We start from the raw sequence: 12,337 nt of genomic DNA, 5'->3' as shown, positions 1-12,337 counted from the left end.
CATCAAGTCCTCCACCCTAAGGTCCCAGAGTGGGTTACAACAATTAAAACACAGTTTAAAACAGTGGTTCCCAATGTGTGCTGCCCCCTGTGGGGCTGCAGGATTACCTAAGGGGCTGCTCAGAGGCAAGGGGGCAGGGGGGGTGCTGGAGGTGTGAATGACTATCACACTCTGAAAAGCTAGTATCAGGGAATCAAGTCTGTCAGTTTTGTTAATGAAGCTAAATATTTTAAATTGGATTTTGAATAAATGGGCAGTTAGTGGTGACTGTTTTGAATTGTGTTGGGTTATTGTCTTCCTGCAAACCGCTATTCTGAATAATGCTTTTTATAGGGTAGAGAACAATGGGGATGGCTTTATGGAACCAAGGGAGCAGTAGCCCAAATGATCTGGGAACCACTGGTCTAAAACAACTCAGAGAAGGGAAACACCTTTCAGTGCCTGCTCTCTTGATTTTAAGTCACCCTGAGATCGGATGTCTTTCTCTGGGCAGTTGGGTCCCATAATTCAAGACTTAGTCTTAGGTGAGTTTGGAGGCCAGGAATCAGCTTAGGAACCTGCAGATTATAAATATATATATGTATATGTATATGTATATGTATATGTATATGTATATGTATATGTATATCAGCAAAAACAAACAAATAGGATGTCCTTGAGCATGTGCAGAGTGCCTTTCCCTCTTCCCTCTGTCCTTTTGTATTGGGGGTTGTGGGGCAGTTTTGCCTGCTGGCCAGAGTAGCTCCCAAGCATACAGGGTGGTTTTGTTTGTTTGTTTGGAAGTAACCCCATAGCTGTGATTCCCGCATTGCAGTGGTTGGAATAAATGCCCTTCCAACTTTACAATTCTGTGATTCCCCTGATGAGCAGAGGTTACCTCTGCAGAGCAGAGCGGGTGGCTTGAGTGGTGGGGACTCTCCTTTGCTGGAGGCCTCTGCTGCTGCCACGCATATTGCTGCTGCTTTCTGCAATGCAAGTCGAAGGGCAAGTTTCCCAGCATTCCTCCCCTCTTGCACAAAATCCCAACAACTGTAAACTGAAAAGCCAAAGTTTGTTTCAGCCAAGGGGCAGGAGGCTGGGGAGGGAGCAGCCGGCTGTCTCCTCTTTTCCCAAGTCCCTAAGTACATCTCCGCTGCTCTAAATGTGTCTCCGAGAAGGAAAGGCTGGCGGTCGTCTCCTTCCTTCGACTCCTGCTCATGTAAACTGTTTTCATGTAAACAATGGCAGACAAGCCCTCCAAACATGTAAGGCGCAAGGTGTTTGGTTTCTTCCATAGCCAAAGGCAACTTGCCTTACTCTGCCTTGGCCGCTCTGCTTCCTGGGAGGGGAAATCACCACTCATGTTGTAAAGGACGTAAACAGGTTTAAAAGCCCAGTAAAGTCTATAGTGGAAGAACAGCTGGTAAATAATACCTGTCTCATGTGTGCCAAGAGGCGAGAACTTCAGTAGCGCAGATCAACTATTAACTAGGAACATAGGAAGTAAATGCTCTACTACCACTGAGCAACGGTCCTTCCCAAGGTTCCAGTCTTCTTTGTTTCTGAATCAAGGGCTGATTTAAACCGGGACAAAGGAAGACACCTGGTCCATCTAGCTCAGTATTGTCTACACTGATGGGCAGCAGATCTCCGGTGCTTCAGGCAGGGGGCCATTCCTATTCCTGTCTGGAGATGCCATTTAGGATTGAACTGGATGTTCTGCCATTGAGTTAAGCTGCCCTCTGGATGTTTTGCATTACAACCCTTCTCATCCGCCCCAGCCACCAGTGGCTATGTTTCCATACAGCCGGCTGTGGCTGATGTCCAAAACATCTGGGCAACAGCAGGCTGCAAAAGGATGGACTAGGGAATGTAGGGACATTATAAAATCCAATATGCACTTTTTTTGCCCATTCCAGGCTTAGGATGAGTCAGGTTTTTAGACTGAATGGAGCCTCCTAGTCTGCAGAAGAACGTCTCTTGCCAAGATGAGGGAGTAGACAGCTGGGTCACAACCACTTCTAAGTCCTGTGATGAGATGTTGGGTGGATTCAGATAAATGGAGTTTCCCCAGTGCCTGGGGGCAGAGTTGTTTGGGCTTTTTCCCTGATCCCTCCACTAGGAATTGAGCGGAATCAGCTTATCTGGTCGTCGGTCAGGGGTTCTTGAGCATTTCAGGGGGTTGGACTAGAAGACCCTTGGAGTCCCTTTCAGCTCTGTAATTCTACAATCCTAGGATCTGGTCTCAGCAGGAGGAGATACGGTGGAAACCTAACTCACCTAGGTTGCCCTCTAACTCAGGGACAGGTAGCTGGGGCAAGGGGCAAGGAGGATTTCCTGACCCAACAAATCCAGAAAGGTTTTACTTCTCCCCCCCTCCTCCTCCTCCTCCCTGCAGGAGGAAACAGTGCCGACTGAGCCCTGCTCCAACTGCACCATGGAAGACCGCAAGGAGAGCTCCACAGGAGCGGTCTACAGGACAACCTACTCCATCCAGGTAAGTAATACAGACCATGTTCTGTTCCCCCTCAACCATCCAGGCAAGCAAGTTTGTCCCAAGTTGTGTCTCCTTAGCAACTTTTGATGCAGTTTCAAGAAGGTCCGATAGTGGTGGGTTGCTGAGGTCACGGTTGGACCTGACCCAAGGTTTGATTTACCTGTTGCAGCACTCCAAGCCACTCCTGGCTAGAAATACAGGTGATGTCCTTTCTCAGTTGGTCTCCCTCCTCACATGGGGGATGGAGGCTGAGAGAGAGACTTAACGCAAGGTCCCCTCTTGGAGGGATAGCCCAATCGGTAGAGCATAAGGCTCTTAATCTGAGGGTTGTGGGTTCGAGCCCAATGTTGGGCAAAGGATTTCTGCATTGCAGGGGGATTGGACCAGATGACCCTCGTGGTCCCTTCCAACTCTACCATTCTATGATTCCAAGTCCTCTTGGGAACTCGCTGGCTCTAAGCAGAGTCCTCTCTTCCTCCAGGCTTGCCTACGTTCCTGCTTCCAAGCTTGGATGGTGAAGGACTGCAACTGCTGCCACTACTCCTTCCCTAGGGTCCAAGGGAAGCCTTACTGCAACAATCAGGAGTTTCCAGACTGGGGTGAGAATGGACACAGAAAGGACGCGGGGGGTGCTCCCCTTCTTGGGGAAAGTGTGTTTGCCCTGCAAACACTGCCCAAGCAGTCCAGCTTCCTTGTTTAGTTACAGCTATTTGGTTTATTTAGTGGGTGTTGGATATTGTGTGTGTTCCACCTGTGTAAATGGGTCATTGACCATGATGGATTAGTCAAGCAATGAAGGGACACTGGGAGCCAGGGCAATGCTATGAAAGGGCCAGGAATTAAAACTCATGCATCTGTTTTTGTTTTGAATGTCTTTCCATCGTTTGGTGTGTTTTTTAAAAAGCGAAGTGTCAAAGCTTGCAATTTTAGATTCAACTTGTGAAGATAATCTGTTTTGTTTTATTTCATAGAGTCTTTATACACCACTTAATCGTAAAAACACAACCCACCTCAAAGTGGTTTACACAAAAAAGCAATAAAGGGGAAATCAACAACAATAATTTAAATGTTTGAAAAGTTTAAATAACAATATATTGAAGACAGTTTTAAACAATTATGTTTTCAGCAGGTGTGCAGTGAAGGTGCCTGCCTGATATCAATAGGCAGGGAGTTCCAAAGTGTTGCCACACCATAAGGTCAAGTTCTTATGAATGTGGGACGGGTTGCCAGAGCAGTGTGGACCTTCAGTTCCGCTCCGGACAACAGCAGCTTGATTTGGGGTGAGGGCAGTGCCGGATTTACGTATAAGCTAAACAAGCTATAGCTTAGGGGCCCCACTCTCTTGTGGGCCCCCACAAAATTTAAAGGAAAAAAACCTGGATGTACATTTCCAAAATATAAGATAAACAAATAAAATAAAGCCTACATACAGCAAAAGTGTTTCTAAATGGCTTTAGATACCTATTAGGTCCATAAATTACCATATAGCATATATTCAACACACAAAAACAGTGATAATTTGTTGTTGACAAAGGACAGCTGGATACATAAAGGGCCCCATTACCTTCAGTAGCTTAGGGCCTCATCAGACCTAAATCCGGCCCTGAGTGAGGGAAGCGGTATCACAGGAACAACCCTCTCCCCTTTGGCACTTCCATGAGCTTTTAAGCCCCGCAAATTCGACAGGGAGAAAACAACTCCACTCAAGTTCCTGAAAGCAATGACTGTGCTTTGTTTGAACTCTGCAGCATATTGCTTCTCTGAGCTGCGCAACCAACTGGAGATCCGCCAGACCTGCATCGAGTCTTGCAAGGAGACCTGCAAGTAAGTACAGGCGGCGTCCCACAAAGTTCCCGAGGCACATAAGTCCTGCTCTCCGTCTTGCACTGACCCCTGGGCCTCTCCAGTGGGGCAGCTGGAATGACAGTTCTCTCTCCTTCCTTTTTCGACAGCAACACCCAGTACAAGATGACTATCTCCATGGCTGACTGGCCTTCTGAGGCTTCTGAGGTGGGCAGAGATGCTTTTGGGGGAGTCTTTTGGCTTCTGGATGTTCTGAAGATCTACCCACATGCAGTTGGGTAGATGTTTAGGTGGATGGGGCTTTTAAAGCAGCTCAGTCCCAGACTTGGATGCGTAAGATTAAATTTATTTTAAAAACACGGAGAGAAGTGGCTCTCTTTAAAAGGGATGAAATTCATCCAGTAGGGAATATTAAAAATAAAAAAATAAGCTCCTGTTTTAAGAACATAATAGCCTGCTGGATCAGGTCAAAGGGGTCCCATCTAGTTCAGCTCCCTGCTTTCACAGGGACGAACCAGATGCCCCATTGGGAAGCCTGCAAGCATTCTCCCCTCGTGTAGGTTTCCAACAACTGGCATTCAGTGGCATTGCTGCCTTCATCCATGGCGGTAGAGCATAGCCATCGGGGCAAATAACCATGGATAGTCCTCTTCTCCATGAATTTGTTTAATCTTCTTTTAAAGTCATCTAGGTTGGTGAATATCACTGCCTCCTGTGGGAGAGAGTTCCATAGTTTAACTGCATGAAGAAGTACTTTCTTTTATTTGTCCTGAACGGATAAAAGTGCTTTATGCTTCTAAAAATGTACCCACGTCAGAAAGGCAACCAATTAATTCATTTACATTTATTCATTTGCAAGGCACCTAACGTTGCATGTACAAGTAAGCAAAAGGGGGGCGGGGTCCTGCACACAGATGGCAGTCAGAGCATCCCTCCTTCCAGAAACCTTATTTTGTTTCTTCTTTCTAGAACTGGATATTCCATATTTTATCCTATGAAAGAAATAAGTCACGCGATATCACTGTGGACAGGTGAGTAAAAGCCAGCTGCTCCCTGAGCCACAAGGAATGGGTGGGGAGAGACAAGGAGGGGAGCTGTGGTGGGGGTTAGACAGGGAGATGCAGAAAAAGGGAAAGTAAAGGTAAAGGGACCCCTGACCATTAGGTCCAGTCGTGGCCAACTCTGGGGTTGCGACGCTCATCTCACTTTACTGGCCGAGGGAGCCGGCGTACAGCTTCCGGGTCATGTGGCCAGCATGACTAAGCCGCCTCTGGCAAATCAGAGCAACACACGGAAACGCCGTTTACCTTCCCACCGGAGCGGTACCTATTTAGCTACTTGCACTTTGATGTGCTTTTGAACTGCTAGGTTGGCAGGAGCTGGGACCGAGCAACGGGAGCTCACCCCGTCACAGGGATTCGAACCGACAACCTTCTGATCAGCAAGTCCTAGGCTCTGTGGTTTAACCCACAGTGCCACCCGCGTCAGAAGAAGGGAAGGCAGCTACTTAAGCTGGCAGCCTGGGGCTTGAAAGACAGTGTGGTACAGTGGTTAGCATGCCAGACAAGGACCCGGGAGACCTGGGTTTGGATCCCACTCAGCCCCGTATGAAGCGATTTTGGGGCAGCTACTGCCTCTCAGTGGAACCTACCTCACAGGGTTGTTGCAGGGATTCAGTGAGAAGGGGGAAAGAAGCATGTATGCCACCTTGAACCCCTTGGAGGAAAAGGGTGGGCTATGAATGCAGTAAAAATCAATGTGTGGTAGAGGCAAGGTTGGCTCCAGGGCTTGGAGGGGCCTGAGGCAAGAACTCATCCAGCCCCTGCCCCACTCCCTGGCTGCTCCTCATCCCTGCCATCTAACTGCTTGCCAGGCAGAGAGCAAGCAGGGATCCATCAGGCTGTAGCCTCTCCTCACCACCTCCAGGATCAAGCAAGTGGGGAGGAGGGGGAGGGAGCCCTCAGCAGATTCCCAACCACACCAACCCATAGAGCTGAGGTATGTGGGATGAAGGCCCCTTCTCCAGGGAAGTTTTTGTGATGCTCAGCTGCTGAGGGGCAAGCCCAGGGCGCTGTGCTCTCCCTGCTCCCGTCAGGCCTTCTTGGGATAGTTGCTGCTTCTTTTGCATGGCTCCTCTTTTTTGCGTCTGCTCTGGCCACAGAGCACAGGTGAGACCACCAAAGCCCCCTCTGGCTTCTGAGACTCGCCCAGCCTAGCTGCTCTCCCTGCTTTCTGAGGCCCCAGGAGGTGCCAATCCTCCCGCCCCAGAACCCACTTTGGAAAGCTCTTGTGGCAAAAGCAGGCCCAGGAGGAATGCGCTTCAGCCAGCCCCAGCTGTTCCAGGCGGCACATGGTCCCTTGCAGCAGCCACCGCTGCCGCATTGCAAGCCTTTTACCTCCACCGATTGTGAAATTGCAGCTCTGCAAAGTGTCTCAGCCTTCTCCCACAAACTGCAACCAGTTTGATCTTGGCTGCTCTGGAGCAGCCGGAAGTTGGGCGACTGGCCCCAGGTTTATAGGCCCATTTTGCAGCTGCTGCAGCTGCCACAGCCTTGTTTGCCGAGCCTTCCTGTGTGCCACGTACACCAGAGCCACCAAGTGAGAGTGGGGTGCCTGTGCTGTGGAGAAAATGGATAGGGGAAAGCTTTTCCCCCTCTCTGCTAACGCTCAGAAGTCGTGGACGTCCAGTGAAGCTGGGAGATTTAAGACAGATGGTGGAAAGTATTTCTTCGCACAGCACAGAGAAACTGTGAAACTCCCTGCCACAGGAGGCGGTGATGGCCCCCAACTTCAGGGCAGGAGCCTATAGGAAGAGAAGGGCAGAATTTCAGGCAGCAGCTTATCAGGCCTGGTGAATGAATGTTTGAGGAAGAGGAGCTCATTGTTTCTCCTCTCGCTTCCTGCAGGACTGGGATCATCAAGCTCAACATCTATTTCCAAGAGTACAACTACCGAACCATTGTGGAGACAGCAGGGACAACTGTAAGTGGGCTGGGTCCAGATCCCCTTGCTCAGCCTATTCTATGAAGCACAGGGTGGGGGGTTGTCCAATAGTAATGAGGGATGTGTTTAAGCCCCACCCTCTCCACTGGAAAAGCATTTCCCTTCTCTCAGGTGCCTCCTGGTTTGGCTTTTGTTTCTGAGTTGTCACAGAAACTGTCTCAGGGATGCTATTATCTCACATGTTGCAAAGGATGAGTTGTGGCCTCTGGGAAAATACTGATTTGGTGTCAAAGAATGGGAGCCGTATGTGAGCAGGAGAGCTCTCCAGGACTATGATGAGATGAGAAAGACTTATTCCAACTTTGGAATAAAGACAAGCTTAAACTGTTCACTCTTCAGCTTTTGAATCTCCAGCACTCCCCCGATAGTTTATTTAAAAGCTAAAGTCTTGTTAGTTTCCCCTCTAAAATTTGGTTGTGTCCTTGGCTGGAAATACTCCAATACAGTCGTACCTTGGTTGTCAAACGGAATCTGTTCTGGAAGTCCGTTCAACTTCTGAAAATGTCCGACAACCAAGGCGTGGCTTCCGATTGGCTGCAGGAGCTTTCTGCACACAACTGGAAGGCACGGAAGCCGCGTCGGACGTTCAGCTTCCAAATAACATTCACAAACCAGAACACTCACTGCTGGGTGTTCGGGAGCCAAAACATTTGACTCACAAGGCGTTCGGGATCCAAGGCATGATTGTAAAATTGAAAAGGACATAAATAAGGGTTTTTGTGATTAAAGTCCAGTGAGAACAACTTGGATACAAAGCCTATTCCATCCTCTGGACTTGTTCCACTGGAAGGCCATCCTCAAAGCAAACAGTTGCCCCCCTGGGGTCAGGACCCCCTTACCTCCCCTTGCTCCAAGTGCCTTCTAAACCTGTGATTCTTCCCATTGCAGGTTGTCTGGCTTCTCTCAAGCCTGGGTGGCCAGTTTGGCTTCTGGATGGGAGGCTCTGTGCTGTGCATCATTGAGTTTGGAGAGATCCTCATCGACTTTGTCTGGATCACTATCCTGAAGCTGATTGGCTGGTTCAAGGGGCTGAGGAGAAAGCGCAGCCAGCCCCCGAAGCGGGACGCTCTTCCCACCGTGTCCGAGAGGGTGGAGGCTCACACCAACCTGGGCTTCCAAGGGGAGGAGGAGGGGGAGGAGGGAGCCGATGACAATCCTGGGGACAACAACTTGGCCGCAGATGGCGAGGCTGGGTCTGAACCAGGAACGCCACCTCCCCAGTATGACTCCCTCCGTGTGTCGGCCATGGATGTCATGGAGATGGATAGCGATGGGGAAGCAGATCCGACTAAAGCTTAATGCCCAGCTGATGTGGAAGGGGAGCCAAGAAACCCCACTCTGTCCTCCAAGGGAGCTTCGTAGAATTGCAGAATGGAAGGGACCTCAAGGGTCTTCTAGTCCATGCAGGAATGCCCACCCAGACAGCCTGCTCCTTCTCCCTCAGCTCCTTGCAGCGTGGGACATTTAGGGATTCAAGAGTGGCTGCTAATGCAAAGCCCTTTCTCCTTGGGCTCCTGGTTCAGCTTTTGTCCCAATTGGATTGCACAGAGGTCAGGGCATGCCCAGTCTGCTTTGAGTGTCTGTTCCGCTTTGTTTACGGCAAATGTGCATTCATTCTGATTCACTTGCATAATCAATAGTTCATCATCGGTACATTTCTCTGTCACTATCCTAACTGCCCAAAGTCTGTCTGTGGTGGTGGTCTCCCCCCCCCCCCCCGGTGAGTTCGTTGTGTTAAAGTGACAGAGCACTTTTAAGCACACAAACATGTGCTGGACCCCCCCCCCCCCTGCAAAACACTGATCAGTTGGAGGTCTCCCATTTTGCTCATCTGCTTAGTTGGAGCATCATACCTGGCTGGAGGAATGTGCATGGCTGCAGCTTCTGTGGAACCCTTTAGGGTTGGGCAGAGCCTGAGTTCTGGAAATGGGGGTTATATTGCAAAGCTCCGTCCAGACGCCTCAGTTAACCCAGCCAGGGCTGACGTTTCAGTGATGCTGGAACCCTTTTGTTGCCTGCCTGAGCCAGCTGGCCATGCACCTGACTCTCCTGTACCAAACTTTGGGGTTTTGAAGATGGTGACACTGCAGGGAGGGGAGGGAGTTTTTGTTTGGAGGGAGAGGGTAAGAGTCCTTTGCAGAATACCAACTCACCTGTGGTGGAAAACATTTTATGAGTTGGACTCTTTGTGGGTGGGGTTTATTTTAGATGAAGAGAAGCAGGAGTCCACCATCAACCCGTGCTTGTTAGAGAGCGATACAAGCAACCTCCCATTTCCTACAGCTCAGGCCTTTCTGTGGGCTAACAATAAACGAGACAGACAGAGCAACTGCCTTGCCTGCTTCCTCAAACCTCCTCCTCTTCCCGCCCTCTCCTCTACTTGACGTGAACTGGAGCATAGGCTAACGTGCTCTAGGAAAAGAGGCACATGACACACCAATAAAGATGCTGCTTCCTTTTCGATCTCTTTGGCAGAATGCGCCCAGTTTCGGTTGGCAACCAGGTGGCCTCTTCCTGCACATGGGAGCCTCTATGATGCACCAGCCTCCAGCGAGGAAGGTGGCATGATAATCAAGGGCTTACGCCTTGTGCCAGCCATACACACTGACACACATGCACATGTTTAGTATAACATGTATAAAATGGATGAAGGTCTGTGCAACTGGCCTCTTTCTGGCCTCGTGCCAATTAGCAGAAGAGCTGGGACAAGGGGAGAACCACAGAGCTAGAAAAGGTAGACGAGCATCACATCAAGCAATGCTCCCCTGGGCTGATCGCCTCCTAAAGGGAGCTCAGCAATACAAGGGGGCAAAAGAGGAGTAAATAGCCCCCTGGTGGGGATATATAGATACTGCTCTCTGGCCACCTGACTCCTGCTTTCCTGAACTTCACTACCCTAAATTTCCCTGGGAAATGGAAGAGAAGGAAGTGGTAGGAGGGGTTCAAAGGATCAGGCTATGCGAGAGGCCAATTGCCTGAAATGCTCCACAGCCCTCTGCCTACCACGGACAGCACCTGCCTCTCCTGTCATGGCTATTGACACCTTGCATTAGACAGATTCCAGGCCCCAAAAGTCACCTAAACTGGGAAGGGAAGGGGAGAGCTGCTTTTGGGCAACAAAATATCTGGGACTGGGCTGTGCAGAGATGATGGGAAGGTGATAGCTTCAGGGTGTTGGGGGGAGAGAGACCTTCCTTCAGCCAAGCAACCAGCCAAGGCGCCAGCTCCTTCCACCCCCACTGACCATACTGGAGGAGAAAAAAGAGCCCCCAAGCTGCAGAGAAAGACCTGCCCTTTGCAGTAGGCCTAGAGTTGCCTTGTGTAGGAGCCTTGCTGCAGCCTCCCAGAGGCTGGCTCTTCCCAACCACCCCAGCACTGCTGTTGCAAGTCTCTCCCCCGCCCCGGGTGAATCGAGAGCTGAGCCACGAACAAGCCCATAAAAATGGGCAGGATGGCAGCGAGGGCAAAGTGATCCCAGGAACTAGGAGAGGCCACCTGCTGCAGACAGCTGGATCCGGTCTGTGCAGGCCACCGCCTGGCTCAGGCTGTCCGTCAGAAAGGGGCCAGCCTGACGGACCAGCCCAGGAGGAATGTCCACAGCCAGCCCGTCCCACCTGGTTGCCAGAGCACATGGCAAGGCTGCCCTCAAGAGAGGATGCTGTGCCAGGCAAGCAAGGACTAAGCCTCACAATCGTCAGCTCTCCTAAGCCAGGCTCCTCCCCATTTCCCAGCCTGTTTTGGCAAGGTGCAGAAAACAGCACCCAAACGCCATGTGCGCAGAACTGACACCTGCCGCCAGGTGGGCTGGGAGGAGGAGAGGGTGCAGTCCAAGCCTCACGTTGCTCTCCTGCCTGCTCCACTCATGCTGTGCCCTGAGCCTGGAGAAGAACACCCCTCACCCCCTACACTGCCAGGTTTTTATTATTTTTTTGTTACAGAGCCAGAAAGAGGGCCATTGAAACAGGCAAGCCCCATCAACTCACCTGCTTGCATAACCCACCTGACCAGGCCGGAGTTTGTTAACCCCAGACTTGGAGGAGAAGGAAGATTTTAGGCGCAAGCTTCACTAGGCTGCACCAATTACAAGCAGATGCAAGTTTTGAATTGGACAAGAGCTCTGTCCGGCTCCTAGAAAAGCCAAGAAAAGAAACTGTTGCTTTCTCTTCTTGCAGGTCCTCGTGAGTTCAGAGATTTGGCTGGTTGGAAGGTCACTTAGCCCTCATTAAGGATTTCCATTAGATCAGGCAAAAAGCTCCCACTGGTGAAGCACCTGCTTCTTGTAGCGATCAGCCAAATGCCCCAACCAGAAGTCCCAAAGCAAGAGATGAAGGCAAAAGCCTTCTCTCAATCTGCTGCCTCTCATGGGGAAGGGAGTATCAAGCCATTGTAACTGGTAGCTTTCGGCCATAGACAAGGATGGCCACAGAGTTGAGTGGCATTACACAGGAATGAAACAAATTCATGGAGTTGAGGGCTATCGGAACACCTACTAGTCGTGATGCCTACATATTACTTAAGGGGGTGAAGGCAAAGTGACTCCACCTGCACCTGATCAGCCTTCAAGGTCAGAGAGCAGAAGGCATCAATAAGAACCAGCTGGCTCTGGGCTTCTTAAACAGAGCTCTCAGCAGCAGTCAGGTGCCGGAAACAATGCCCGTGGTTCCTGGCCCTACCTTGCTACTTCCTGCTCTCCATCTTGACCCTTGACTCTGTGATCGTCTGAATTCCCTGATCTTTGAATTGTCTGACTTCATATGTGAATTCTGCTCTCAGGCAAGTGTTCCTCATAGACTCCTAGCCCTTGCTTGCTCGGCAATGAGACTTTGATGGGGCTATGACAGAAGAGTCCCTGTTGCGCTCAGGTTCAGCTTGGTGGCTTCTTCGCTTTGGGGCATCTGGTTGGCCACTGGCAGAAACAGGACTACAACAGGCCCTCTTTTTTACCTGATCTAGCTGAAGCCAGACTCTCCTGCTGTTCTCAGCCACCCTGGCTGCCCTATGTTCCGTTGAGGCAAGAACAAATTAGGGCTTTTTAAAACCGATGACTGGATTTTC

General features: G+C 50.3%; 1 protein-coding gene across 3 annotated transcripts in view; it reads left to right on the top strand.

Annotated features, from left to right (window-relative positions):
• Positions 1 to 9,745, top strand: part of SCNN1B (sodium channel epithelial 1 subunit beta) — a 36,758-nt gene extending 27,013 nt beyond the window's left edge. For all 3 annotated transcript variants that reach the window (XM_083474044.1, XM_083474045.1, XM_083474046.1), the window contains exons 9-15: positions 2,378 to 2,476; positions 2,958 to 3,075; positions 4,225 to 4,300; positions 4,429 to 4,486; positions 5,249 to 5,310; positions 7,186 to 7,261; positions 8,171 to 9,745. In XM_083474044.1, coding sequence (XP_083330170.1) covers positions 2,378 to 2,476; positions 2,958 to 3,075; positions 4,225 to 4,300; positions 4,429 to 4,486; positions 5,249 to 5,310; positions 7,186 to 7,261; positions 8,171 to 8,581 — 900 coding nt within the window. In that variant the 3' untranslated portion in view covers positions 8,582 to 9,745. The remainder of the gene's footprint in view (positions 1 to 2,377; positions 2,477 to 2,957; positions 3,076 to 4,224; positions 4,301 to 4,428; positions 4,487 to 5,248; positions 5,311 to 7,185; positions 7,262 to 8,170) is intronic.
• Positions 9,746 to 12,337: the final 2,592 nt, after the last annotated feature.

The sequence above is a fragment of the Podarcis liolepis genome (genome assembly GCF_965112155.1).
Source record: "Podarcis liolepis genome assembly, chromosome: 14".
Lineage (NCBI taxonomy): Eukaryota > Metazoa > Chordata > Lepidosauria > Squamata > Lacertidae > Podarcis > Podarcis liolepis.
Note: the sequence above shows the minus strand (reverse complement) of the source record. Positions and strands in the feature narration are given on the sequence as shown.